The 27,599-nt window shown below is 45.9% G+C and overlaps 2 protein-coding genes across 3 annotated transcripts in view; both read right to left on the bottom strand.

Moving 5' to 3' along the window:
* Positions 1–1,074: 1,074 nt before the first annotated feature.
* Positions 1,075–12,904, bottom strand: snrpd1 (small nuclear ribonucleoprotein D1 polypeptide). The gene is made up of 4 exons (XM_078229312.1): positions 12,803–12,904; positions 4,470–4,546; positions 2,893–3,084; positions 1,075–1,258 (listed from the first exon to the last, which is right to left on the bottom strand). The coding sequence occupies exons 1-4, from the start codon at positions 12,814–12,816 to the stop codon at positions 1,182–1,184; spliced, it is 360 nt and encodes a 119-aa protein (XP_078085438.1). The 5' UTR covers positions 12,817–12,904; the 3' UTR covers positions 1,075–1,181.
* A 4,327-nt stretch (positions 12,905–17,231) lies between these two features.
* The window catches only part of sacm1lb (SAC1 like phosphatidylinositide phosphatase b), a 53,464-nt gene continuing 43,096 nt past the window's right edge, over positions 17,232–27,599 (bottom strand). For both annotated transcript variants that reach the window (XM_078199591.1, XM_078199581.1), the window contains 7 exons: positions 27,436–27,574; positions 25,397–25,466; positions 24,777–24,849; positions 22,811–22,904; positions 21,741–21,833; positions 21,122–21,179; positions 17,232–18,737 (listed from right to left, as the gene is read on the bottom strand). In XM_078199591.1, the coding sequence (XP_078055717.1) occupies positions 18,601–18,737; positions 21,122–21,179; positions 21,741–21,833; positions 22,811–22,904; positions 24,777–24,849; positions 25,397–25,466; positions 27,436–27,574 (664 nt within the window). In that variant the 3' untranslated portion in view covers positions 17,232–18,600. The remainder of the gene's footprint in view (positions 18,738–21,121; positions 21,180–21,740; positions 21,834–22,810; positions 22,905–24,776; positions 24,850–25,396; positions 25,467–27,435; positions 27,575–27,599) is intronic.

Raw genomic sequence — 27,599 nt, 5'->3', positions numbered from 1 at the left:
AACCTCGCTGTGAAGGTGGTAAACAGCTTCACGTACCTTAGGTCAAGAATAACCAGCAACCTGATGTCAAAATCAGCATCAAGTTTGCCACGGTCACAGCTGTCCTGCCAAAGTCAAGTGTGGACCAACAGCAAGCTAATCGAAAATACAAAACTCCGTGTACCAGCTTGTGTTCACATCACACACAAACTGAAAATGCTGGAAAATCTCAGCAGGTCCGACAACATGGGCGGCATGGTAGCACAGTGGTTAGCACTGCTGCTTCACAGCTCCAGGGTCCTGGGTTCGATTCCCGGCTCGGGTCACTGTCTGTGTGGAGTTTGCACATTCTCCTCATGTCTGCGTGGGTTTCCTCCGGGTGCTCCGGTTTCCTCCCACGGTCCAAAGATGTGCGGGTTAGGTTGATTGGCCAGGTTAAAAATTGCCCCTTAGAGTCCTGAGATGCGTAGGTTAGAGGGATTAGCAAGTAAATATGTGGGGGTAGGGCCTGGGTGGGATTGTGGTCGGTGCAGACTCGATGGGCCGAATGGCCTCCTTCCGCACTGTAGGGTTTCTATGATTTCTATGAACATCTGTGGGGAGTGAATAGAACCAACGTTTTGAGTCTGGATGACCCTCATCAGAGCTGTGTTCACATCACCCTATTTACAGCAGCGGGGCTTAGACAACTAATGCAAGCCAAGTGGCCCAACAGCTTCCACTTCCACTGCCTCAGATAAATTTTGGGCATTTTCAGTTAAGACTGAAATAGATTGTTGGAGTCTCAAGAGAATTGGGGAAATGGCGTCAAAGCCAAAGCTCAGCCATGATCACATGGAAAGGTGGAGCAGATTCGCCTGGCCGTGTGATCTACACATGTTCCCAATTCTTACGCTCTTCTGCAATAAATGCGTCGCTTCAATCAATTCCTGACCAACTTAAGTTAGTTCCATTTAGTTTTGCTGCCAAATAACAGGACCACCCGAGCTATTAACACCTTAAAATATAAAGATTAGGCTAAAAAGAAAGTGGCTTTTTATCTTTTGCTGTATTTTAATGGTGCAATCAGTAGAACATAACAGTGGGGAAACAAAATGATGTGAATTAAGTTTATTAAAAACAAAAATAATGCAAAAATTCTTGGGTAAACAAAACTTGTACAAACATCAACGGCAAATGTCTCCACAAAGCAGAACAGAACATTATCGCCTTGGTCCTCCCCGTCCTCTCCCGCGTCCTCTCCCCCGGCCTCGACCTCTCCCCCTGCCTCGGCCAGCAACTGTCAGATAAAACGGGGAGAAGAAGTTAGTTAAAATGAACCAAAACCTGGAGCAATATGATAGGAGCACAGTGACATTTTGAAATGGCAAGGAGGCAATGCACTGGAATTAATACCTCAGCAGCACCTTCAGAAACTCTCGCTTCAAGACCGTATGAATGTTAATAGCTATTTTTCTCTAAAATATTCAGATTTTATTTCAGTAAGTTTCCATTTATACATTGATGGTAACTTGACTACATAATGAACGGACAAGGAGACTATTAAAGATTAAGCATAGGGACCAGGGTGAACCATTTCACTCCTCGATCCTTTTCCATCATCTCTGAAATCCAATGTTCGATCCCAGTCATATAGAGTGTAGATTAAATACAACATAAAGATTCAAACATGTCATAAACCACTGCTGTTCAAACTGTTACCCAGTGTGGCCCCATTTCAATGATTCAGACTTAGCATGACCAGAGTGAATAAGGAGAGCTGTTCAGTAGATGGGGTTGGGGGTTAGAGGCTTCAGATGTTGAGCAGGGGTTCTTGTTGGTGAGAAGACCAGACTAGGTTGGGCTAATGCTTGGGTTTGCTATGGGCGGGGTGGGGAAGCGAGGGTTTGAGCGCTGGGTTGTTGATGAAAAGTCAGGCTCTATCCAAAAAAAACCCAAGATTCTACCTATTAAAGGGCTTATCTTTGCAGCAGCAATCGGACCTCAGAGAGCAGTCTGTTAGGCCACAACGGTCTGGAAGGTGGTAAAGACGGGTTGCCTTGCATCCTTTAAAAAGTACCTGGCTGAGCAGTTGGCATGTCACAACGTTCAAGGCAATGGTCCAAATGCTGGTTAATGGGATTTGCTGCGAGGCCAGGTGTTTCTCGCCTATTGGCACAGGCTCAATGAACCGAAGGGCATCTTCTGCAGTGAAGATTCTATAAAAGCTGTGAGCAATTAAAGGGGCCTCCGGGTGTGAGGAATCAGCTAGCTCTATGGAGCCATTAGGCTATTTGGCCCATCAAGTTTGCTTGACGATCTTGACTGATGTGATAATCCTCAAGTCCACTTTCCCATTTTATCCCCATAATCCTTGATTCCCTTACGATTAAGAATATGTCTATCTCAGCCTTGAACATACTTAACCAACTTACATGCGAATAGGAAGCCCTGCTTTAAACCCAACCTGAGTTGGGTTTAAAGCTACGCCTCAGGTTGGGTTTAAAGCAGAGCTTCCCATCGGCAGATGAGATTTTGGTTAAGTATGTTCAAGGCTGAGGTAGACATATTCTTAATCAGTAAGGGAATCAAGGGTTATGGGGAACATACTTAACCAAAATCTCAACTGTGGATAGGAAGCTCTGCTTTAAAGGCTACCTGAGTGCCATTCCTTAATGTTCCAGTATTATTCCCCGCCAGACAACAGAATGTGCTTTGAAACCATTTGTGAGGTGGGATTAAAGTTAGCGCACACTGACTCCAAACCCAGAAGCAAAAAAGCCCATTAAACTAAGTCAGATTAAAATCCAGCCGCTGACAAAAGGAATTTGTCACTCAAACACGGTTGGCCAGTGTCCAAAATGAGGTGTGGCTTGAAGGCTGATTTAATATTTATAGCCAAACATCCCAATGAATTCCCAACAAACACCATACCTGCTTCTCTCTTTTTTGATTTGACTTTGGGCTCAACATCAACAAGCAGCGTGTCCAAGGGCAAGCTGTCTGGGAGAACAAAGTAGCGGATGTTGTTTCCTCGGATACTCAGTGTTTCCAACTGCACAGGTTCCCTGTTCTTTAATGTCATCTTCACAGCTTTCAGATGAGTATTCATACTGACATCCACACCTGGAGATTGTTTTAAGAGTAAACTGATTATTAGCAACAATAAGGCTGACTAATTAATAAATTTAGTGAATAGAGTATAGATAATGAAAAACTGACAGAACCTATTAAAGATGAAGGGAAGACAGAATCGATTAGTCAGTTTAAGATTGATACAGCGCCCGAATTAAAGTTTATTTATTTATTGGTCACAAGTGGGCTTACATTCACACTGAAATGAAGTTACTGTGAAATTCCCCTAGTCGGGACACTCCAGCGCCTGTTCGGGTACACTGAGGGAGAATTTGGCACAGCCAATTCACCTAACCAGCATGTCTTTCGGACTGTGGAAGGAAACCAGAGGAAACCTACACAGACACGGGGAGAACGTGCAAACTCCACACAGACCCAAGCCGGGAATTGAACCCGGGTCACTGCTGCTGTGAGGCAGCAGTGCTAACCACTGTGCCACCCACAGTTAGACAATTGAGACCGTTTAATAATAAGAGCCTCCAATTCTGAGTAAACTATTCATAATTCAGTTAATGACAGGAGAGGTTCCAAAGCCAATTAATTTGCAGAACAATTCTTATTCTGAAAGCTGATGGCTGAAAAATGCTTTGTACCAAGCTGTTTCAAACTGAAAGGCGAGTCACCGTTTCTTGTCTTTAGACTGTACACCTGCTGTTGAATGAAACGTCCCTGCAGGAGCCCTAACTTAGGGTGGGTTTCATCACCCTTCTAGTATTGGTGTCCTGCATTTACTGGGGTAAATGCTCCCCGCAATTGCACGGGGAAATAAATCACAGAAACCCTACAGTGCAGAAGGAGGCCATTCGGCCCATCGAGTCTGCACCAACAACAATCCCACCCAGGCCCTATCCCCGTAACCCCACATATTTACCCCGCTATTCCCTCTAACCTACCCATCCCGGGACACTAAGGGGCAATTTAGCATGGCCAATGCACCTAACTTGCACACCTTTGTGGGAGGAGACCGGAGGTTTCCAAGATGGCGCCGGAGCGAGGCAAGCTGTGTCCAGCATACCCTCTAATTCTATCTTTTACTCTCGTTCTATGCTTCACTACATTCTGCACCCTCTCCTTTCCTTCTCTATGAATGGTATGCTTTATCTGTATAGCGCGCAAGAAACAATACTTTTCACTGTGTGTTAATACATGTGACAATAATAAATCAAATCAAAAATCACCCGAAGGAAAGCCACGCAGACACGGGGAGAACATGCAGACTCCACACAGACAGTGACCCAAGCCGGGAATTGAACCCGGGTCCCTGGCGCTGTGAGGCAGCAGTGCTAACCACTGTGCCGCCCCGTGCTGCCCCCTTAATGGGTCACTCCTGGGTCCCATATCAAACCACCAACAGCTGTTGTGATGTTCCTCCTTACCTGTGATAGTTCCGTGCACCTGTGTCCCATTCTTCAGCTCAATGGTCACAGTCTCATGGCTCAGTTTCATCAGAAATCTGTGCAAAGGACACTCACGTTAAAACACTCGACACCCCGCGTTAAAACACTCGACACCCCGCGTTAAAACACCCGACACCCCCGTTAAAACACCCGACACCCCCGTTAAAACACCCGACACCTCCCGTTAAAACACCCGACACCTCCCGTTAAAACACCCGACACCTCCCGTTAAAACACCCGACACCTCCCGTTAAAACACCCGACACCTCCCGTTAAAACACCCGACACCTCCCGTTAAAACACCCGACACCTCCCGTTAAAACACCCGACACCTCCCGTTAAAACACCCGACACCTCCCGTTAAAACACCCGACACTCCCGTTAAAACACCCGACACTCCCGTTAAAACACCCGACACCTCCCGTTAAAACACCCGACACCTCCCGTTAAAACACCCGACACCTCCCGTTAAAACACCCGACACCTCCCGTTAAAACACCCGACACTCCCGTTAAAACACCCGACACTCCCGTTAAAACACCCGACACTCCCGTTAAAACACCCGACACTCCCGTTAAAACACCCGACACTCCCGTTAAAACACCCGACACTCCCGTTAAAACACCCGACACTCCCGTTAAAACACCCGACACTCCCGTTAAAACACCCGACACTCCCGTTAAAACACCCGACACCCCACGTTAAAACACCGACACTCCCGCGTTAAAACACCCGACACTCCCGTTAAAACACCCGACACTCCCGTTAAAACACCCGACACTCCCGTTAAAACACCCGACACTCCCGTTAAAACACTCGACACTCCCGTTAAAACACTCGACACTCCCGTTAAAACACTCGACACTCCCGTTAAAACACTCGACACTCCCGTTAAAACACTCGACATTCCCGTTAAAACACTCGACACTCCCGTTAAAACACTCGACACTCCCGTTAAAACACTCGACACTCCCGTTAAAACACTCGACACTCCCGTTAAAACACTCGACACTCCCGTTAAAACACTCGAGAGTCAATCAACTTGTGGCTGTGTTTACGTGAAAGATATATAAATGAATTCTGGAATAGTACATCACTCCACTCTATCCCTGCGGGAGGGGGTGGGGGGGGGGATTTTAGTAAATATCTTCTGGACCCTCTCAAAAGTGTCTGTCCCTAATGTGCGCTGCCTGGAACTGAAGACAATACTCCAGCTGGGAGGTGAACGGATGTTTTGTTACAGACTGGCAGAACACGAGTGACATGTTAAGAGATTAAACCGTGTTTTTCGGCTCACACAATCAGAAAATACCAAGGCTGCAAAGAAACTCAGCTGGTTGCTAGACAAAGTTGGTGAGAGTTCAGAAATTTTAGTCTCTGCAATCTCATTGCAGGCTGAGCCTCCTGTGGCATGGCGATCACCACTGGGGCACGGGTGTCAGGATGAGGTGCTCAGTTGGGGAGTGGGCAGAGAGGGGGGGGGGGGGGGGGAAGGTGGTCAGGGGTGGGTAGTCAGTGTAAAAACCAGGTGAAGTGTGGGGCAAATAGCTCAAGTCTGAGAGTCCTGGCCAATCACAGAGCAAGCCTGTTCCGGCAGGACAAAACCGGCAATCGAATGTTTAAACTTCCCTCTTAGGTACTCGGGATGGTGCTCACCCTGGGCTTCCCACGGGATGGTGCTCACCCTGGGCTTCCCACGGGATGGTGCTCACCCTGGGCTTCCCACGGGATGGTGCTCACCCTGGGCTTCCCACGGGATGGTGCTCACCCTGGGCTTCCCACGGGATGGTGCTCACCCTGGGCTTCCCACGGGATGGTGCTCACCCTGGGCTTCCCGTGGGCCTCACGCACATCTTTTGGGTTGACTCTAGTCTCCAGATCTGGGCCCAGGTGTTTTTATCCAAATGCTGCTTATCTACACCATCTGGGTTGTTGCTCCAATACTGCCGGGCAGATTGAGATGGGAGCCGGGCAGATTGAGATGGGAGGACTGAGCAAGGCAGGATGAGAAGGCTGCTTGAAATGGGATTTGTGCTTTTACAGAGAGCGCAAAAGCATGAAAATTACAGTAAACTTATAAAACAATGTTTGGGCCTGAATGGCATGGTGTCAAATTCTGGGCACCAAATTTTAGGAAGGTTGTCAGGGCACTGGAGAGAAGGCTGTAGAGAAAATATCAGGGATGAGGAAGCTCAAGGAGGCGGCACAGTGGTCAGCACTGCTGTCTCACAGCTCTAGGGGCCAGGGTTCGATTCCCAGCTTGGGTCTGTGTGGAGTTTGCACGTTCTCCCCATGTCTGCGTGGGTTTCCTCCAGGTGCTCCGGTTTCCTCCCACACTCCTAAGATGTGCAGGTTAGGTGGATTGGCCATTGCTAAATTGCCCCTCAGTGACCCAGGGTGCGTATGTTAGAGGAATTAGCAGGGCAAATATGTGAGGTTTCAGGGAAAGGTCCTGGGTGGGATTGTGGTTGGTGCAGACTCGGTGGGCCGAATGGCCTCCTTCTGCACTGTAAGGATTCTATGATTATGCAGAGTTGAGGGGGTAATGCGTGCGTTAAAGATCATAGATGGTTTTAAAGAAGAGAAACTGTTTTAAGTGGTAAAAATGTCAGTATTCAGACCGCACACATTGCTGGTAGATTGTTCACTAATTTTCTTCAATTATCAGGAACAGGCTTACACATCACAGGGTAAGTGATTTCAAGAACAAGCCATCTACTGATGCAGTGCCTCACCAGCAACTGGGCCTCAGGACAATGTGCACACAAACTATTTATATTTCTAAGTTCCAGCACTAATCACACAAGCTAGGGACTACTATCGCTACCGAGCAGAAGGGAAAAGACCCAAGTTTATAAAACTGCTCTGAAATGATGTTGCGCGAAACCAGCCTCCCATCCGTTGACTCTGTCTACACTTCCCGCTGTCCCGGCAAAGCAGCCAGTATAATTAAGGACCCCACGCACCCTGGACATTCTCTCTTCCACCTTCTTCCATCGGGAAAAAGTTACAAAAGTCTCAGGTCACGTACCAAGACTCAAGAACAGCTTCTTCCCTGCTGCTGTCAGACGTTTGAGTGTATCTACCTTGCGTTAAGTTGATCTTTCTCTACACCCTAGCTATGATTGTAACACTACATTCTGCACTCTCTCCTTTCCTTCTCTATGAATGGTATGTTTTGTCTGTACAGCGCATGAGAAACAATACTGTTCACTGTATGTTAAGACGTGACAATAATAAATCAAATCAAATCTGGCTGACATCTACTGCCTACGAAATGGTGGCAAATCTACATTGAGGTAAGTTATAGCAAGTTAGAATGGACTCTTCAGTGTTGAGTTAATTAGAGGCCATTAATATTCCCCACATCACCATCTGTTCCATTCCCAGTGGAACAGGGAGACTGCAATCATTCACATCCAGTTACACTGAAAATTCATCAACCTGAAACACTAACTCTGTTTCTCTTTGCACAGAATTGCAATAGAGGAATTGAGTTTAGAAATCGGGAGATATGCTGCAGCTGTATAGGACCCTGGTCAGACCCCACCTGGAGTACTGTGCCCAGTTCTGGTCGCCTCATTACAGAAAGGATGTGGAAGCCATAGAAAGGGCGCAGAGGAGATTTACAAGGATGTTGCCTGGATTAGGTGGCATGCCTTATGAGGATAGGTTGAGAAAGCTAGGTCTTTTCTCCTTGGAGAGGCGAAGGATGAGAGGTGACCTGATAGAGGTGTATAAGATGTTGAGGGGTATTGTTATAGTGGATTCTGAGGCTTTTACCCAGGGCTGAAATGGTTGCCACAAGAGGCCACAGGTTTAGGGTGCTGAGGAGTAGGTACAGAGGAGATGTTAGGGGTAAGTTTTTCACTCAGGAGGTGGTGGGTGCGTGGAATCGGCTGCTGGTAGTGGTGGTGGAGGCGGATTCGATAGGGTCTTTTAAGAGACTTTTGGATAAGTTCATGGAAGTTAGTAAGATAGAGGGTTATAGGTAAGCCTAGTAGGTAGGGACATGTTCGGCGCAACTTGTGGGCCGAAGGGCCTGTTTGTGCTGTAGCTTTTCTATGTTCTAGATACTGCCCAAATATCACTGTTTCCTCAAAAATGTCAAGTCAAATGGGGATCCCATTTTCTTTTCACCAAAACAGTGTCTTCCCCAAATGTAGTTTTCAACACGTACCAACTGACTCAAGAACAGCTTCTTCCCTGTTGCCATTTTGAATGGACCTACCTCACACTGATCTTTCTCTACACCCTAGCTGTGACTGTAACGCTACATTCTGCACCCTCTCCTTTCCTTCTCCCCTATGTACTCTATGAATGGTATGCTTTGTTTGTACAGCGCACAAGAAACAATACTTTTCACTGTATCCCAATACATGCGACAATATTAAATCAAATCAAAATTCATTTAGTCTACAGGGAGACTGTGTCTCTGACTTTCACCCTCTGGTTCTCAAGACCAAACCCACTGCAAATTCACGGACACTTTATCTCTGTCTATGTTTGTTGATGTGACTGAGCTATTTTCCCTCTATTCATGGCAGTTTTAAACAAAGAAAACGCTGAAAAAATAAAAGCTGCCCTTTCCACATTCAAATTGAAACAAAAGTTCCTTTTCTCGTCTTGAGCCAATTCAACTTTGCTCCGTCAAATGACTAAAAGGCAAGCTACAATAATAAAAACAAGCAAGTGACTCTCTCATGTATAGCAGTGCACTGGTTATGGTACTAAACTTGCAACCTAGAGGTTGAGAATTCAAATGCCACCACAGTAAATTTAGAATTGAATCCAGTAAATCTGAAATAATAAACAGAAAATGCTGGAAAAACTCAGCAGGTCTGGCAGCAGCTGTGGAGAGAGAAACAGAGTTAACATCCAATATGACCCTGTTTTGGAACACCGACTCTGGTTATTTGTGAACTAGCCTGTTACTGTGTCATGACTGGGGGAGGGAGCCTTTCTTCTTCCATACTGGTGGTAACTTTTGAAAAATATATCATAGAATCCCTACAGTGCAGAAGGAGGCCATTCAGCCCATTGAGTCTGCACCTAACCCTGACCATTTACCCCACTAACTGCTGACACTAAGGGGCAATTTAGCATGGCCAATCAACCTAACCCAACACATCTTTGGAGTGTGGTTGGGCACCCAGAGGAAACCCGCGCAGATGTGGAGACTCCACACAGTCACCCAAGGCTGGAATTGAACCCGGGTCCCTGGCGCTGTGAGGCAGCGGCACTAACCACTGTGCCACCATACATTATATTATTTGTGTTTCTACTAGTAGCACACATCAACCACAATTACTCGATGTTGCTGCATTCCACACAGGGATGGGACAAATTAGAGAATATTGCACCAACCGAGACTGAAGATTTAACATAGTGGGAAACGAAAACTGCGCCAATCCAACACTGCTGTTCCAAAGCTTTGCATTGTAGACTTAGCAGTAATTACTGAACCAAGACAGGCATAGCAATGCAACAGATCTATTAATGTGCTGCTTCATAAAATGACGGTTTTCTCTACCCCATAGGGGAGTGGAAGTTGCATTGTAAATATATTTCAGAGTGGGATGGACAGATTTCTGGTGTTGGGATGGAAGAATGTGGGGAGCAGGCAGTAGTTGAAGCCCGAAATCAGCCACAATTGTATTGAATGGCAGAGTAGTCTTGACAGGCTGAATGGACTACTCCTGCTCCTACTTCTTGTGCTCTCATGGCAGTGCCCAAGACCCCCCTAAAGCACTCTGCAATATGTCAAATCTCACAGCTAAGTGAGGCTGCAACACATCATCATTCACTCTGCCTTCAGAGTGGTTCAATGGCTATCTTGGTCCCATGAATCTAACTGCTTCTCTTACCCCAGTGTGCAAACTGAGTCGCACCAGGTTTATCAATATCAGGCAGGCCCTGATCATTATCCTCTGACGACATCTCACATTTACACCTGTCTTTAACACAGCTTAAACTTTCTCAAGCTGCTTTGAAGGAAAAGTGGACAGGAAACAGGATAGAGTGACCAAAGAATTGTTCAAAGAGAGCTTCAAAGGTCAAGAGATGGGGTGCCTTAGACCGGCAGTGCCAATGGATAGGGCGAGACAGCTGAATGCTTCTTCACCAATGCTGGAGCAGGGGATAAAGGTAGAGGTAGAGCATGTGGGGATGGTGGAAACTGCAGTGAAGGAGTTTGTAGAGATGGAGTGGAATATTGATTCAGTTTTTGAATGTGAAATTGTTGAATAATAGATACAGTGCTGGAATTGAGGATACAGGATAGGTGTGGCTAATTCAAACTGGTTCAGATATACAGAACCCAGCGAGCAGATTATTATGGCCATTGATAACAAAAGATAGGGATGATGTTTGCAGCATCAGAAAGCAGAGCCGGGCAACATTACAGAGGTGGTTTGGTGATGGGATTGGATTGGTGGGTCTAAAACTCAGCTGAGGGCCAAACAGAACAGCGAGGTTACTGACGGTCTGCTTCAACTTCAGAGACTGAGGACTGGACTCACCTGAAGAAGGGGCTTGGAGCTCCGAAAGCTTGTGTGGCTTTTGCTACCAAATAAACCTGTTGGACTTTAACCTGGTGTTGTTAAACTTCTTACTAGTGGTGTTCCGCAGGGCTCTGTACTGGGACCTCTCCTGTTTGTGATATATATAAATGATTTGGAGGAAGATGTAACTGGTGTGATCAGTAAGTTTGCGGACAACACGAAGATTGCTGGAGTTGCGGATAGTGATGAACATTGTCAGAGAATACAGCAGGATATAGATAGGCTGGAACATTGGGCGGAGAAATGGCAGATGGAATTTAATCCAGATAAATGCGAAGTGATGCATTTCGGTAGATCTAATGTAAGGGGGAGCTATACAATAAATGGCAGAACCATCAGGAGTATAGACACACAGAGGGACCTGGGTGTACAAGTCCACAGATCCTTAAAGGTGGCAGCACAGGTGGAGAGGGTGGTGAAGGCGGCATATGGCATGCTTGCCTTTATTGGACGGGGCATAGAATATAAAAGTTGGCATATGATGTTGCAGCTGTATAGAACGATGGTTAGGCCACATTTGGAATACTGCGTCCAGTTCTGGTCGCCACACTACCAGAAGGACGTGGAGGCTTTGGAGAGAGTACAGAGAAGGTTTACCAGGATGTTGCCTGGTATGGAGGGTCTTAGCTATGAGGAGAGATTGGGTAAACTGGGGCTGTTCTCCCTGGAAAGACGGAGGATGAGGGGCGACCTAATAGAGGTGTATAAAATTATGAAGGGCATAGGTAGAGTGAACAGTGGGAAGCTTTTTCCCAGGTCAGAGGTGACGAACACAATGGGTCACGGGTTCAAGGTGAGGGGGGCAAGGTTCAACACAGATGTCAGCATATTTTACACAGAGGGTGGTGGGGGCCTGGAATGCACTGCCAAGCAAGGTGATTGAGGCGGACACACTGGGATCGTTTAAGACTTATCTAAATAACCACATGAACAGACTGGGAATAGAGGGATACAAAAGAATGGTCTAGTTGGGCACATGAGCGGCGCAGGCTTGGAGGGCCGAAGGGCCTGTTCCTGTGCTGTATTGTTCTTTGTTCTTTCTTTGCTCAGCCTATTGGCCAGCTGTAGGCATGTTGCACAGAGAGATGGTAAGGAGCTGGGTAACGTGTTGCTGACCGTTCCCCCACCCACCCAGCTGTGGGTACGGTGGTTGACACAGAGTTGGGCAGCCCCTTGCTGACCACTTGAGATGGTGAGGAATTGAGCATCCCTTGCTGACTGCCCAACCATGGGCATGGCTCGGCCATGGCTGCAGCCCCTTGCTGACCGCCCAGCCATGGCTGTAGAAGGAGGGGTCAGTGACTGTGTGTGTGGGTACCAGGAGGAAGGAGCAGAGTAAGTGATGCAGCCTGCAGTTGAACAGCAAGGCTGAGAGTTGGTGGGATTGGGGAGTTGAAAGGCAGACGGGGGCAGTGTGTGTTGGTATTGAAATGCTGTGGACACAAAGGGAGAGAGAGAACCCGGCCCAGCTCCATCCACTAGCAGCCATGCAGCATCAATCAGACCAGGAGCAGCCCCTGGTCCTAGGCCTGGGCTGCAGCGCTCCCTAGGCCCAGGCCTCTGAGCACCGGCCTCTCCCCGCGCCGGCGGCCCGGCTCCCCGAGGCTTCTGCCGGCTGCAGCTACTGCCTGAGGCCCCAGGCCTAGACTCCGGTCGCGACTTCCCCCCCTTCCTCATACCCCCCCCCCCCCCGATCGGTGAGTGTACACCCAGGGCCGCCCTTTCCCGGCCTCCGATGCCGCCGCTTACCGGACCAGCTTCATGATGGCGGCGGATTGTCCCCGGGATGCCGCGGAATTGAGACGGCCTTAGCCCGCCCAGCACTGAGCATGCGCAAATGCCGGCAGCCCGCCCAACACTGAGCATGCGTGGAGTGCCGGCCTCAGCGTGCCTAGCACTGAGCATGCGCGGGATGCCGGTCGCCCAGCACTGAGCATGCGCAAATGCCGGCAGCCCGCCCAACACTGAGCATGCGTGGAGTGCCGGCCTCAACATGCCTAGCACTGAGCATGCGCGGAGTACCGGCCTCAGCAATGAGCACGCGCGAGATGCCGGCCTCAGTATACCCAGCATTGAACATGCGCAGGGTGCCAGATTATAGTCCCGCCCAACATTGGGCATGTGTGGAATGCCGGCCGCCGGCCCTTTCCGAATAGAGCATGCGCAAACTGCCGGATGGTAAATTGATTTGATTTATTCATAGAATCCCTAAAGTACAGAAGGAGGCCATTTGGCCCATCAAGTCTGCACCAACTACAATCCCACCCAGGCCCCATTCCCTCCACCCCACACATTTACCATACTAATCTCCCTGACGCTAACGGACAATTTACCATGTCCCAGCAACGTAACACACATCTTTGGAGTGTCACATGTATTAGTATACAGTGAAAAGTATTATTTCTTGCGCGCTATACAGACAAAGCATACTGTTCATAGAGAAGGAAACGAGAGAGTGCAGAATGTAGTGTTACAGTCATAGCTAGGGTGTAGAGAAAGATCAACTTAATGCAAGGTTGGTCTATTCAGAAGTCTGTCAGCAGCAGGGAAGAAGCTGTTCTTGAGTCGGTTGGTGCGTGACCTCAGACTTTTGTATCTTTTTCCTGAAGGAAGAAGGTGGAAGAGAGAATGTCTGGGGTGGGTGGGATCCTTAATTATGCTGGCTGCTTTTCCAAGGCAGAGTCAGTGGATGGGAGGCTGGTTTGCGTGATGGATTGGGCTACATTCATGACCTTTTGTAGTTTCTTGCAGTCTTGGGCATACCAAGCTGAGATACAACCAGAAAGAATGCTTTCTATGGTGCATCTGTAAAAGTTGGAGAGAGTTGTAACTGACATGCCAAATTTCCTTAGTTTTCTGAGAAAGTAGAGGCGTTGGTGGGCTTTCTTAACTATAGCATCAACGTGGAGGGACCAGGACGGTGAGCTGGTCACCTAAAAACTTGAAGCTCTCAACCAATTCTACTTCGTCCCCATTGATGTAGACAGGGGCATGTTCTCCACTATGCTTCCTGAAGTCGATGACTATCTCCTGTGTTTTGTTGACATTGAGGGAGAGATTATTGTTGCTGCGCCAATTCACCAGATTCTCTATCCCATTCCTGTACTCTGTCTCATCATTGCAGTTTCTGTCAAACATGTCCCCAGAACTGTTTGATAAAATGTACACATCCACACAAATCAAACTGGCTTAACTAGTCCACAGCTGGCTGAAAAATATTTTTATTTGAACAAATTACACAAAGGATAAGTTGTCCATTTTAAGTTTTATTCACACTTTGCACTTTTAAACTTTTGAGCTTGTTGCATGTGTCTTTGGTTACAAGATTCATAGAATTTTACAACAAACTACCTGTCCTTTTTGATTTATTATCCTATTAGCATACCGTTCATAGCGAAGGAAACGAGAGAGTGCAGAATGTAGTGTTACAGTCACAGCTAGGGTGTAGAGAAAGATCAACTTAATGCAAGGTCGGCCTATTCAAAAGTCTGACAGCAGCAGGGAAGAAGCTGTTCTTGAGTCGGTTGGTACGTGACCTCAGACTTTTGTATCTTTTTCCCAAAGGAAGAGTTTATTTATTAGTCACAAGGCTTACATTAACATTGCAATGAAGTTACTGTGAAATTCTGTGAAGGTGGAAGAGGGAATGTCCGGGGTGCATGGGGCCCTTAATTATGCTGGCTGCTTTGCCAAGGCAGCGGGAAGTAGAGACAGAGTCAATGAATGGGAGGCTGGTTTGCGTGATGGATTGGGCTACATTCACGACCTTTTATAGTTCCTTGCGGTCTTGGGCAGAGCAGGAGCCATACCAAGCTGTGATACATCTGGAAAGGATGCTTTCTATGGTGCATCTCTAAAAATTGGTGAGTAGTAGTAGCTGACGTGCCAAATTTCCTTAGTCTTCTGAGAAAGTAGAGGCGTTGGTGGGATTTCTTCACTGTAGTGTCGCCATGGGAGGACCAGGACACGTTGTTGGTGATCTGGACACCTAAAAACTTGAAGCTCTTTCTACTTCTTTCCCATTGATGTAGACAGGGGCATGTTCTCCTCTACGCTTCCTGAAGTCGATGACAATCTCCTTCGTCATGTCATTCCCCATAACCCTGAAAATTCTTCCCTAATACCAACATAAAAGAATCAGCTCCAAGCTCCCCATCCAGTCACACATTAATCTGCTGTCCATAACCTAACTTAAAATCACAGAATCTCTACAGTACAGAAAGAGGCCATTTGGTCTATCAAGCCTGCTTCCACAACAATCCCACCCAGGCCCTATCCCAGTAACCCCATATATGTACCCTGCTAATCCCCTGACACAAAAGGACAATTTAACATGGCCAATCCACCTAACCTGCACATCTTTGGACTGTGGGAGGGAACCAGAGCACCCAGAGGAAATCCACCCAGACATGGGGAGAATGTGCTAATTCTACAGTCACCCATGGCTGGAATTGAACCCTGGAGCTGTGAGGCAGCAGTGCTAACCATTGTGCCACCATGCCACCCACCAAGACCCATTCACCCATCAACATCCCACTGCTCGCTGACCTACATTTAACATTAAGTCTCCTTTATAAGTGTAAATGGTTGTCTTCATTGTTGTAAAGCTAAAAATCCCCGAAATTCTGCCATCCAGACTCAGTCCGGCAAATATGCAACTCTATGCATACGGGCGGCACGGTAGCACAGTGGTTAGCACTGCTGCTTCACAGCTCCAGGGACCTGGGTTCGATTCCTGGCTTGGGTCACTGTCTGTGTGGAGTTTGCACATTCTCCTCGTGTCTGCGTGGGTTTCCTCCGGGTGCTCCGGTTTCCTCCCACAGTCCAAAGATGTGCGGGTTAGGTTGATTGGCCATGCTAAAAATTGCCCTTCGTGTCCTGAGATGTGTAGGTTAGAGGGATTAGTGGGTAAATATGTAGGGATATGGGGGTAGGGCCTGGGTGGGATTGTGGTCAGTGCAGACTCGATGGGCCGAATGGCCTCTTTCTGTACTGTAGGGTTTCTATGATTTCTATGATTTCCAGACTCTCAGCAATGTGGTTTTCTCTTAACAGCAGAGGGGTATTGTCACTGGACTAGTAACGCAGAGAGCCAGAGTAATGCTCTTGGGTCCCAGGTTCAAATCCCACCATGGCAGGCAGAATTTGAATTCAATTTTTTTTAAATCTGGAATTACAAGTGCAAGTGTAAAAGGGAAGGAAATCTGCCATCCTTACCTGCCAGACCCACAGCAATGTGGTTGACTCTGAAATGCCCTCCGGGATGGGCAATAAGTGCTGCCCACATCCCACAAATAAATTAAAAACAATGAAAAGCATGGGTGAGGATTCCGATATTTCTGAATATTTCAATGGTGGAGTTCCTAATTTTACACTTTCAAATCTGGTCTCTTGCAAATGCGGGTGTTAGCTCTGTGTAGGTTCATCTCATTTTCATTATCCCGTCGAGGTTAAAACATTCACTATCAGTAAAATTCAAAATTATTTATTTGTTGAGAATTCTCCCATCATGAAGTTGTGAGCCTTTTATCTGGTCAAAAATGTTTGCAGTGTCTTACAGTAACAATTACTATAACTTTTATTTATTTGTTTATTATAATTAATTCTTATTCAGAAAAAAAATAATTAAGTTTAGAAAGAATGGTGAATGATCAGGTTTTTTTTGGCTCAACTGGAACATTTTAAGCTGGTGGATAAAGTGCCAATAAAGCAGGCTGTTTGCTCTTGTATAGTGTCATGATTCTTTGGTGTTGTTTGATCAGCAATCAAAGTAATTGGAGAGTATCCCTGACTTGTGCCTTGTAAATTGTGGAAAGCATTGGTGACACACTAACAGAAAAATGCTGGAGAATCTCAGCAGGTCTGACAGCATCTGTGGAGAGAAATGGTGAATCTCGATGACCCATTGTTAGAGCTCATCCAGACTCGAAACGTTGGCTCCATTCTCTCTCTCCACAGATGCTGTCAGAACTGCTGAGATTTTCCAGCATTATTCTGTTTGCGTTTCAGATTCCAGTATCCGCAGTATTTTGCGTTTATCGAAAGCATTGGTGAGTTGGAAGATGTGTCTATCGCTACAAAATTACCCAGCCTCTGACCTGTTCTTGTGGCTGAGTTCAAGGCTGTATCAATGATTGTATTATGAATAAAACTGAAAGAAAAAAAGTCAATAAAAATCTTCATTCCTACTTCAATTTATTTGTTACTCCAAAAGGGGACGCAAAACATAATACATAGCAGGACAATGGAATGGAAATAGTTCAAAAACTGATTGGAGATTCACTTGTATAAATAGAAGTTGCTCCCAACACAGTCCCGGATGTCAATATCTGACCTAATCGCTTACGACACATTGCACAGTTCCAATTCTGAAGGACAATTCGTGCTCGCAATTTGCAAAATACACAGATTGAATCACCTTCTACCTCAATGATTGCATAACAGTCGAAAGGCATTTTGCAAATTTGCCACTCTGCTACAGTTTCAACCCTGCTTTACACATCACCACCGAAGGTGTCTGGGTGAAATGGTCGATGGCATCCACAGCAATTTACTGGATGATTTTAAAGACCAACATTTAAATATATGTTAAAAGAAAAGATAAATGAACTGATAAGCTAGGCACTGTATGGGGGAATTATAAGGTGAATCTGAGTGCATTACTTTGCTAATAGCGACAAATTCATAAACTGTTCCATTGAGTATTTCAACAGTTTTGTTAACATTTAAATATCATCGTAATACTTCAATTAGAAGAGGGGCTCAAACAAATGTAAAAAAAAAGGAGCAGATTTCAACTATGATATAACTGTACTGAAATGAAAAGAGAATAATGCACAACTCGGGAAAACAAGATATACAGTTGATTGGGAAACATAATACAAATTCCATATTTGTCTAAAACTCACTGTACAGTCTTGCAGGTAAATTACAGTCCCTACCTAAAAGTTCCATCCTCTGCACAAAGGACGAGAGAGACAGCAGCGTTAGCTTTAAACACTGGACTGAAAGAACCGAGATCATGCAACACGTTGATGTCCAAACTGTTACACAAAACTTTGAATTCAATAAGCTCGAAGTGTGGAAGCAATGACTCATTTCCGCAAAGATGATGCACCGCTGTGTCGCTCTCTCATGATACATGTAACACAAATAAGCTGACTGGAAGAAAAAAAAGAATTAAGCCCTGCTGGATTTGAACCGCTACCCTGTGTGAAACACCCGAGTTTGTTTTTTTTTTATACACTTTTCTTTTGGATATCAAATAGGAAGATCGCACGAGGAGGAGATTTTTTTTTTGTTCCTTTACATTTCACCACTGTGATTCTTAAAATCGTTCAGGACGACCGAGGAAGAGAAAGTTTATCATGGCTAAGGCTGAATGACCCAACTCTGGCTGCAGAACGCACCCATTAGTTCCACCGTTAGAAATCGACAGTTGAGAGGAAAAAAAACACCCAGCGCCTGGGGTTGTGGAAAACAGGTCAGAAGATCCTCCACATTTGCACAGAATCTTGGCGGCCAAGCTGCTTTCCACAGGTACAAATTCAGTCCATCTTTTCTTTCTGAACCAGCTTTGGTGCATCGACAAACTCCTTGCCGTTGAAGAGAATGACTGCAGCGGTTCCGAAGCTCGCACTCCCCCAGAACAGCACGTAAGCCAAGGTCTCCGTCCAGGTGTCACCTAACGCCATGCCCAAAGAAAAAATTCAAGTGTGAAGAACAGTCACAATCGAAACAGCAGCAGCAGATTTTAACCATGAGAACCGGGGGCTGTAATTATTGAAAATTTTAATGGCAAATTTTCAATTTTAGGGCCTGGGTCTGATTAAATGTGATTAACTAAGTCTCCAACAACGGATGCTTTAATTAACATTGAAGTTGAGGAAACCTAGAAATAATGTCATCACATAGCAACGGGGTGCCGCACAAAGCTTTCTCCTCCTGCTGAGAATACCGACCATCTCGTCACAGCACTGCCGCCTCACAGCGCCAGGGACTCGGGTTCAACTCCAGTCAGTGTGAAATGGATTGATGCTAATAGCATGGGGTTCGATCACCATTCTGGCTGGGGTGGATCCGGGACCTGCCTCTTTGCCCTAACCGGAGATGGTCACGGTGCTTTGAGTTGGATCCGTCTTTGGACGGAGAACTCAAGAAGAAAATAAATTCTCAGTTCTGGCATCCTTTTGGGCACCTTCTCCAACGTCCCCTAATAACCTTGACAGTGTGGCGAACAAGCCTGACATCGGTATTCTTGCGATTGTCCTGATAAGTGCAAGATGAAAAGCTTTGACAAAACGTCATCCTGTACTCGCAAACAACTATTAGAATCATAATATCAATCCAGTCCACCCATCGGCTGCCATTCATTTTCCTTACCCTCCTCCTTTTCTCTATTATTTATTTTGGGAAATCATTTTTGTTTATATTTTCCATTTTTCTTTTTAAATTTCAGTCAGTTGGGAGCAGGAGGTTTACCCGCCCCCTCCCCCAGCCTCCTCCTGCTCCAGCACCACACAAGATCCAGCGGAAAATCATCCATTTTGAAAGTGGAACTGGTGCCATTCAGAGTCAATCCTGCCTAAACAAACATGGTTTTTAATGGCTGTATCTTTAATCCGATAAATCACTGCGGTTTTGCCTCAGTAGAGGTGAATTCATAGAAATCATAGAAACCTTACAATGCAGAAGGAGGCCATTCAACCTATCGAGTCTGCACCGACAACAATCCCACCCAGGTCCTTTTCCCGTAATTCCACATATTTACCCCACTAATCCCTCTAACTTACGCATCCCGGGACGCTAAGGGGCAATTTAGTACAGCTAATCAACCTAACCCGCACATCTTTGGACTGTGGGAGGAAACCGGAGCACGCGGAGGAAACCCACGCAGACACGGGGAGAATGTGCAAACTCCACACAGACTGTCACCCAAGCCGGGAATCGATTGACGGACATGTTCCTGGGATACACCCAGGGAGTACAAAGTTCTTGAACAGATTCGGGGACCTGACAGCAGCAACCCAAGGGGGAAATAAAAGCTCTGAATTTTAAACTCTTTACACCTAAATTGTTTAATCATCTCATTCCATGGACGTTGCGGCAGGAGCTCCTCAGGGCTGTGTGCGAGGTCCAGCCATTTTCAGCTACTTCATCAATAACCTTCCCTCTGTCAACTAGGAATGTTTGCTGATGATTCCAGTGTTCAGCGCCATTCGCAACTCTTCAGATAACAAAGCAGCAAGAGCTGAGCAAAATTCAGGCCGGACTGATATGTGGCTTGGATGTTGCTTGCCACTTAAGTGCCAGGCAAAGACCACCTCGAACAGGCGAGAATCTAACAGACTTCCACTTGATATTCATCAGGATTAATATGTTGAACATCCCATCATCAACATCCTGGAGGTTACCATTAGCCAGAAACTGAAGTGGACCAACCACACAAGTATTGTGTTTACAGTTAGATGATAGGAATTCTAAGGCCTTCTGACTTCCCAAAGCATGTCTACCATCTTCAAGGCACAGGTCAGGAATGTGATGGAATACTCGCCTGGGTGAGTGCAGCTCCAACAACGCTCAAGCAGCTCAACACCATCCAGGACAAAGCAGCCCACTGGTACCCCATCCGCCACCTTAAACATTCACTCCTTCCACCATTTGCATAGCATGGCAGCAATGTGTACCATCTACAAGATGCACTGCACTAACTCTTCAAGGCTGCTTCAACAGCACCTTCCGAACCTGCAACCTCCAAGGACAAGGGCAGCTGGCACATGGGAACACCACCATCCTGACCCAGAACTGCTCCACCATCCCTTTACTGTCGCTGGATCAAAATCCTGGCAATCCCTCCCTATTGGCACGGCAGGTGCACCTACACATGGACAGCAGTGGTTCGAGCCGGGCAGCTCACCATCTTCTCAGGGGCAATGCGATTGACAAAAATGCTGGTCTTTCCAGCAATGCCCCCATTCCATGAACAGAAAAATAAGTTGAATCCAAAAATGCAGGAAAACAGTAACATTTGCGTTGGTTATTACTTCTGATTTCAACATTTTTACTCACCTGCCATCAGTAAGCAGATGATACACATCGAGAAAGCCACAACCATGATAATAGGCAGCTGTGAAAGGAGAAGAATAACATTTACCAGAGTCAGCTGCGTTCCTGCCTAGGTTGGTTCAAATACCAATGCTAAATATACTATATTGCTTTATCAACATCTCCAATTTCTATGCCAAGTAATCCCAGCACGACTGCTTCTTCACATTGACATTTAAGCAGCACTGTCTGAATGCGAGATTATTGAAGCTACACAAGATCTGTATCAAAATTGGAACAGAATTTCCTGTGCTAATGCCTCTTCACCCCCAACCTTTGCTTCTGATCACCGTATCTCCTGGGCTACTGCTTAAGCTTGTACCATGATGTCAGGGCTGCCATCTACCTGTAATTAACTAATCATCAGCAGTTTGAGACACTCCAGTAGCTCTGTCAAATTCTTTCCACGACAATTAAACACCATGATAACTGTGCTAAAGGCCACAGGTGAAGCAAACGTGATACAGAGGCAACGTCTGTTTTATTTTGCCCATGTAATAATGCTATACAGACTTGAATCGTAACCGGGGTACTGCTCAATTGTAAATGGTTTATCAAAATGAATGATCATCTTCAAACTCACGGCTAGGAATCGCCACTCTTTCTGGTCATGCAAAAAGGCTAAAGAATCAGCCTCATCCACAACATAGTTTCCAAGGAATAGGTCTATGGAATCCTGCAACAATAACAACAGACAGAATGCGTTACTAGTTCAAACAGTGCCTAGACAGTACAGAGTTTGAATCTTGCTGGAAAGAAAGACGTTTTGCTGAAGCTTTTCATCTTGCACTCATTAGGACAAATGCAAGAATGCCAAATTTCAAACAATCGCAACGACTTAGACTCGTGATCATTTCAAAATTGAGGCTGGGCGGGGAGGGGATGAGGAAGAGAGAAAAGGCGGGGCAGGGGGTGTTGGGAGAGGGAGGATTCCCTGTCAGGACTTTCTTTCTTATACCTTATCTGGAAGAGTAATGGAGGGGCTAGGGAAGATTGCAGATGTGGGATCGGTCTTTGGACAGAATTAACACCATAGAGCATTAAAAGAAAGCAAATGTCAGTTCCGAGGAGTAATCTGGGCGGCACAGTGGCCAGCAAGCACCAGGGACCTGGGTTCAATTCTGGCCTCGGGTCACTGTCTGTGTGGAAACCGCACGCTCCGGTTTCCTCCCGCACTCCAAAGATGCGCGGGTTAGGTGGATTGGCCATGGTAAATTTGTCCCTTAGTGTCAGGGGGACTAGCAGGGTAATTACGTAGGTTATGGGATAGGGCCTGGATGAGATGGTGGTCGGTGCAGACTCGATGGGTCAAATGGCCTCCTTCTGTAGTGTAGGGATTCTATGCTCCTTAGTGACAGTTTACGGAAATATACATGTCCCAAGGCGTGAATGGATGGAGGAATAATGAGGGTAGCGTTAGAGGGTAAGCAATGATAGTTCCCAACTGCACGTGAAACAAAGGGGAATAACATGCAATACAGAAACACTGCTCATCAGCAAGGCACACCTTTCTTGGGTCGCTCTCTTTGGACTTTACAACACATTCCAAAATAATTAATCAAATAAGAATTAAGAATGAACAACATGCTTAAAACAGCCAACACGTGCGGTTGCTGGTAAAGATCCAGGTGAAAGCGAAACAGAACGGTTTACCTGTCTAAACCCATCCGAAAAGTTATTCTTGTAGTATCTTAACATCGAGTTCCATCCATCCATTACAAGACCCCATTTGGTTCTCTTTCCAGTCCTAAGGAAAACAAACGGTGAATACTTGTGCCAGAAATGGACAAGTTGGGCTGAAGGGCCCGTTTCCATGCTGTAAAACTCTGACTCTAAATACCAGATTAGGAGCTGGGCAAGAGTGATATTAAAATAAAAGGCAAAGTGCCACGGATTTGGCAGCAGGGCGCGGTTTAAATCTGGAGAAATTACATTTTCTAGCTACTTTCATTTTCAAATAATCTGGGCAATATAGCTGCCCCATGTCAACTTCAGGCACATCTTAAAATGTGGCATGACAGCTCTTGTTGTCTTCTGAAAAACCCATTCTAGACATTCCTGAACAGTATTTAATTTTCCCACTTAGTGATCCGATTTTCTGAATGCTAGTTGCTTGTATTTTAGCCCAGATTATTTGTATCTGATGAACTGCACTGTATTTAATATGAGTCATTGAATACAATGCAGCTGACTGGAGCACATACAGTTCTTGTATCTCCACACAGGTGTTTAAAATATCCCTTCAGGAAGATGCTACTCTGGAGCAAAGAACATACAAGTTTCTCATAGTGAGATACTGTCACTATTCATCTTCAGTATCTGCTTTGTGAAATACTTTTAAACTCAGCTAGGATCGTGTAGGATCTTAACCCCCAAAAATGGGGCTATTCTATGACCCACAGATTGAAAACCTCTGCACCAAGAGATCAAATAACTTAGGTGAAACTTCTTTGCTGTAATTGACAAGAACATGGAACATGCTGCCACGTAAAGTGGCTGAAGCAAACAGTGCCTCTGCATTTAAGGGGGAGTCTTGAAGCACCTGAGGAAGAAGGGAATAGAAGTATATAGGGGCAGTGGGACAAAACTCACACGGAGCTTAAACACCAGCACATACCAATTAGAGCGAGAGCCTGTTTATTCTGGGCACTGCCGCCTCAGCGCCAGGGGCCCAGGTTCAATTCTGGCCTCAGGTGACTGTCTGCGTGGAGTTTGCACATTCTCCCCGTGTCTGCGTGGGTTTCCTCCAGGTGCTCCAGTTTCCTCCCACAGTCCAAAGATGTGCAGGTTCGGCGGATTGGCCATGCTAAGTTGCCCCTTGGTGTCCCAAGATGTATAGGTGAGATGGATTAGCCATGGTAAATGTGAGGTTACGAGGAGAGGGCAGGGGAAGAGGGCCTGGGCAAGATACTCTGTCAGAGTTGGTGCAGACTTGATGGGCTTCCTTCTGTACGGATTCTATGATTCTGTGTTATAGATTCTATGTAATTCCAGGATGCATTTCTTTCACATATGCTTGGACTCCTTAATAAAAGCAGACAATTCTGGAGATTTTTATTTCAGATTTTCAGCTTCCACAGTATTTTGCTTGGGTTCCTTGTTTGGTTCAACTAGTAAAACATGACGGCTGAGATTTATTTTCCTGCTACAAATAGATTTAATGCGTCATCTTAAACCTTTTATGATGCCCTAGGAACAAGAATTTTAATTCTACACTTCTAAAGGCAAAAACAAAATCTATGGTTTAAGCAGAATAAATTGAGGTAAAAAAACATTTACATAGCCATTGTCTTCATCACCATAGAATGGCTACAGTACAGGAGAGGCCATTCAGCTCGTTGTGTCTGTACCAGCTCACTGGAAAGGGCGACTCACCTAGACCCACGCCCCCTGCTTTTCCCCCCGGAGCATTGCAAGTTTTTTCTCTTCGGGTCATTATCCAATTACCTTTGGAAACCCACCAGTGTCACAAATCACACAATGGGATTCTTTTTTTCTTCGCGTCCCACAGCTCGAGGGCCCTTTTCCCTGCTCCCTTCCCCGTGCAACATTAACCCATTTGCCACAAAACATGCAAGGCATAAACTAACCACAGAGTTAGCGCTCAGAGAATAATTACCTTGTAAAGTCCGTCTTTAAGGCCCCAGTTCCAGCATACTGTTTGGCACATGCATTCGCATTATCCGCCCATGCTGTGAACAAACCACATTAATTGCTAAGCTGTAGTACTTCAGTCAAAGGTAACAACTTCAAAGTATTCAGCAAAAGTAACAGTCGTTAAGATTTTATTTTCAGGGTAGATTTTTTCCTCACAACTTTTCTCTTGCCAATTTTCTCCTTTCTCAAAGACACAGACTCCACACTGGTGTAAGGTTCCTTCGGCATTCTCTGCTAGTCTAAACAATCAATGCTTGCACAGTCCCTGGCAGCGAGCGTGGGAGCATCGCAGTCGGCAGCCATTCCCACTGAACTCTCACCCAACAGTCCCAAGCGCACACGCATTGAGCAGGGAACGATGGACAGCAGTTAGAAGCATGAACCTTCCCACCCTTTCACATTGATATTCTGAAACCAATTGCACTGTTGCTACTGCTGGGGTCAGCTCAGCGCAAATCAAACCTCCCCGGGGCATATGCTTCAGCTAATCATTGGATAAACTCACTGGACTACTGAAGGAGCGCACTGCTTCATAGCAAAAGACTTCACCAAATGGGTTTTGATAACTGAATTGAAACTCACCATTTTTGTAAATCTTTTCAAACTCTGCTTGTTCTTCAATTCTTTGGCCAACATGAAGAATGCCCAGCCTCTATAGCCAATAGAAAAGAGAGTTTAATAATGTCATATATAACTGGTGGTGTGTGTATATATAACATTTTACACTGGTTGTCTACACTGGGTGGCACGGTGGTTAGCATTGCTGCCTCACAGCACCAAGGACCAGGGTTCAATTCCGGCCTCGCGTCACTGTCTGTGTGGAGTCTGTACATTCTCCCCATGTCTGCGTGGGTTTCCTCCGGGTGCTCCGGTTTCCTCCCACACTCCAAAGATGTGTGGGCTAGGTTGATTGGCCATGATAAATTAACCCTAATGTTAGGGGGATTAGCAGAGTAAATGTGAGGGGTGACGGGGATAGGACCTGGGTGGGATTGTGGTTGATGCAGACTCGATGGACTGAATGGCCTCCTTCTGTACTGTCGGGATTCCATGATTTAGAATACAATAGATAATTACAGTTCAATTTGCATCTATTATTTTTCTGCTTTTAAATGGCATGCTCACAATATCTTAAACTGCAAACAACAGTTTTTAACCATACAGATCAGTATCCTACATACACTCTCCGGTCTTCATGAACAAGTCTGTTTGAGCCTCATCACAATTAATCTCCATTTTGCATCGAAATAAGATGGAAGAATGTCTCTGATCAACATGCTATAAACAGCTCGTGTGGGATGTGATGGCTGCACAGCTGAATTGGCTGCTGACACTGAGCCCCCCCCATATAAAAATGGGTCATTTGGTCAGATGCTTAGGATCTCTGCTCGCAAATTAAACATCCTAAGGTTTAATTAACCTTCACACGGTGCAATTAATTGCACTTGGATGGGCAGAATTTGAGGGGCAAGGTAATACGCACAGCTTAATCAGCACCCAAATACAACCTCTGCCCATTCTAACAGCTGAGGATGTGCCACAGCATCACTTAGCATTATAAACCGTAAAGTGTGGTTTAATGTTGAAAAGTATGGATTTATAACAGAATGGGACTATTCCCTGGTAACAATGATATCTCAAACACGATGGATTGCTCTCATCATTCATCCTGAAGCACGTCACCGACTGAAATTCAGGGGAGACAGTGGCCTCGTGGTAACGTCACTGGAATCGTAATCTAGAGGCGCAGGTTCATGCTGTGGGGACTGGAGTTCAAATCCCACCGTGGCAGCTGGTGGAATTTAAATTCAGTGAATGGTTCTGGAATATAAAGTTAGTGTCTGTAACGGGGCTTAAGAAAATCCACCTGATTCACCAGAGTCCTTTAGGGAAGGAAGCTTGCTGTCCTTATTTGACCTGTACGTGACTGCAGTTTCACAGCAATGTGGTTGACTCTTAACCGCCCTCTGAAATGGCCTAGCAAGACACTCGGGGGGGTATACCCACAGTACTATTAGGGCGGGGGGTCCAAGGATTTTGATCCAGTGACAGTGAAGGATCAGCAATATGGTTCCAAGTCAGAATGGTGTGGGGCTTGGAAGGGAATTTGCAGGTGGTGGCGCACCTTTCGCCCTCGTTCATCTAGGTGGCAAAGGTCGCAGCTTTGGAAAGTGCTGTCAACAGAGCCGTGGTGAGTTGCTGCAGTGCACCGTGTAGATGGTACCTACTGGGAAATAGCTTTGGGAGCATTGCCTTGAGTACTGAATCCTGTTTCAAAACAATAGAACTATTCCCTGCGAACAATGATATCTCAAACACGATGGATTGCTAGAATCATTCATCCTGAAACACGTCACCTATTGAAATTCAGGGGAGACAGTGGCCTCGTGGTAAAGTCACCGGATTCATAATCTAGAGGCGCAGGTTCATGCTGTGGGGACTGGAGTTCAAATCCCACCGTGGCAGCTGGTAGAATTTAAATTCAGTGAATGGTTCTGGAATATAAAGTTAGTGTCTGCAACGGGGCTTAAGAAAATCCACTTGATTCACCAGAGTACTTGGATAAAGAACATGTTCAAACATTAAATCCCCACCCGATGATCTGGTAAAATGCTTCTAACCTGAAGCTGTGACTGGAGAGAACGGCGCGCTAACAAACTTTGCACTACGTTTGTTCGGTCTAAACAGTCAATGCAATTGGTCCGGAAAGTTCCTTCCTGCTGTACCACCATCTTCCCTTCAGAGTCCACCAAGAAATAACTATTATTAAAACAGAAAACATCAG

The sequence above is a fragment of the Mustelus asterias genome, chromosome 2 (assembly GCF_964213995.1).
Source record: "Mustelus asterias chromosome 2, sMusAst1.hap1.1, whole genome shotgun sequence".
In the NCBI taxonomy this organism is placed as follows: domain Eukaryota; kingdom Metazoa; phylum Chordata; class Chondrichthyes; order Carcharhiniformes; family Triakidae; genus Mustelus; species Mustelus asterias.
Note: the sequence above shows the minus strand (reverse complement) of the source record. Positions and strands in the feature narration are given on the sequence as shown.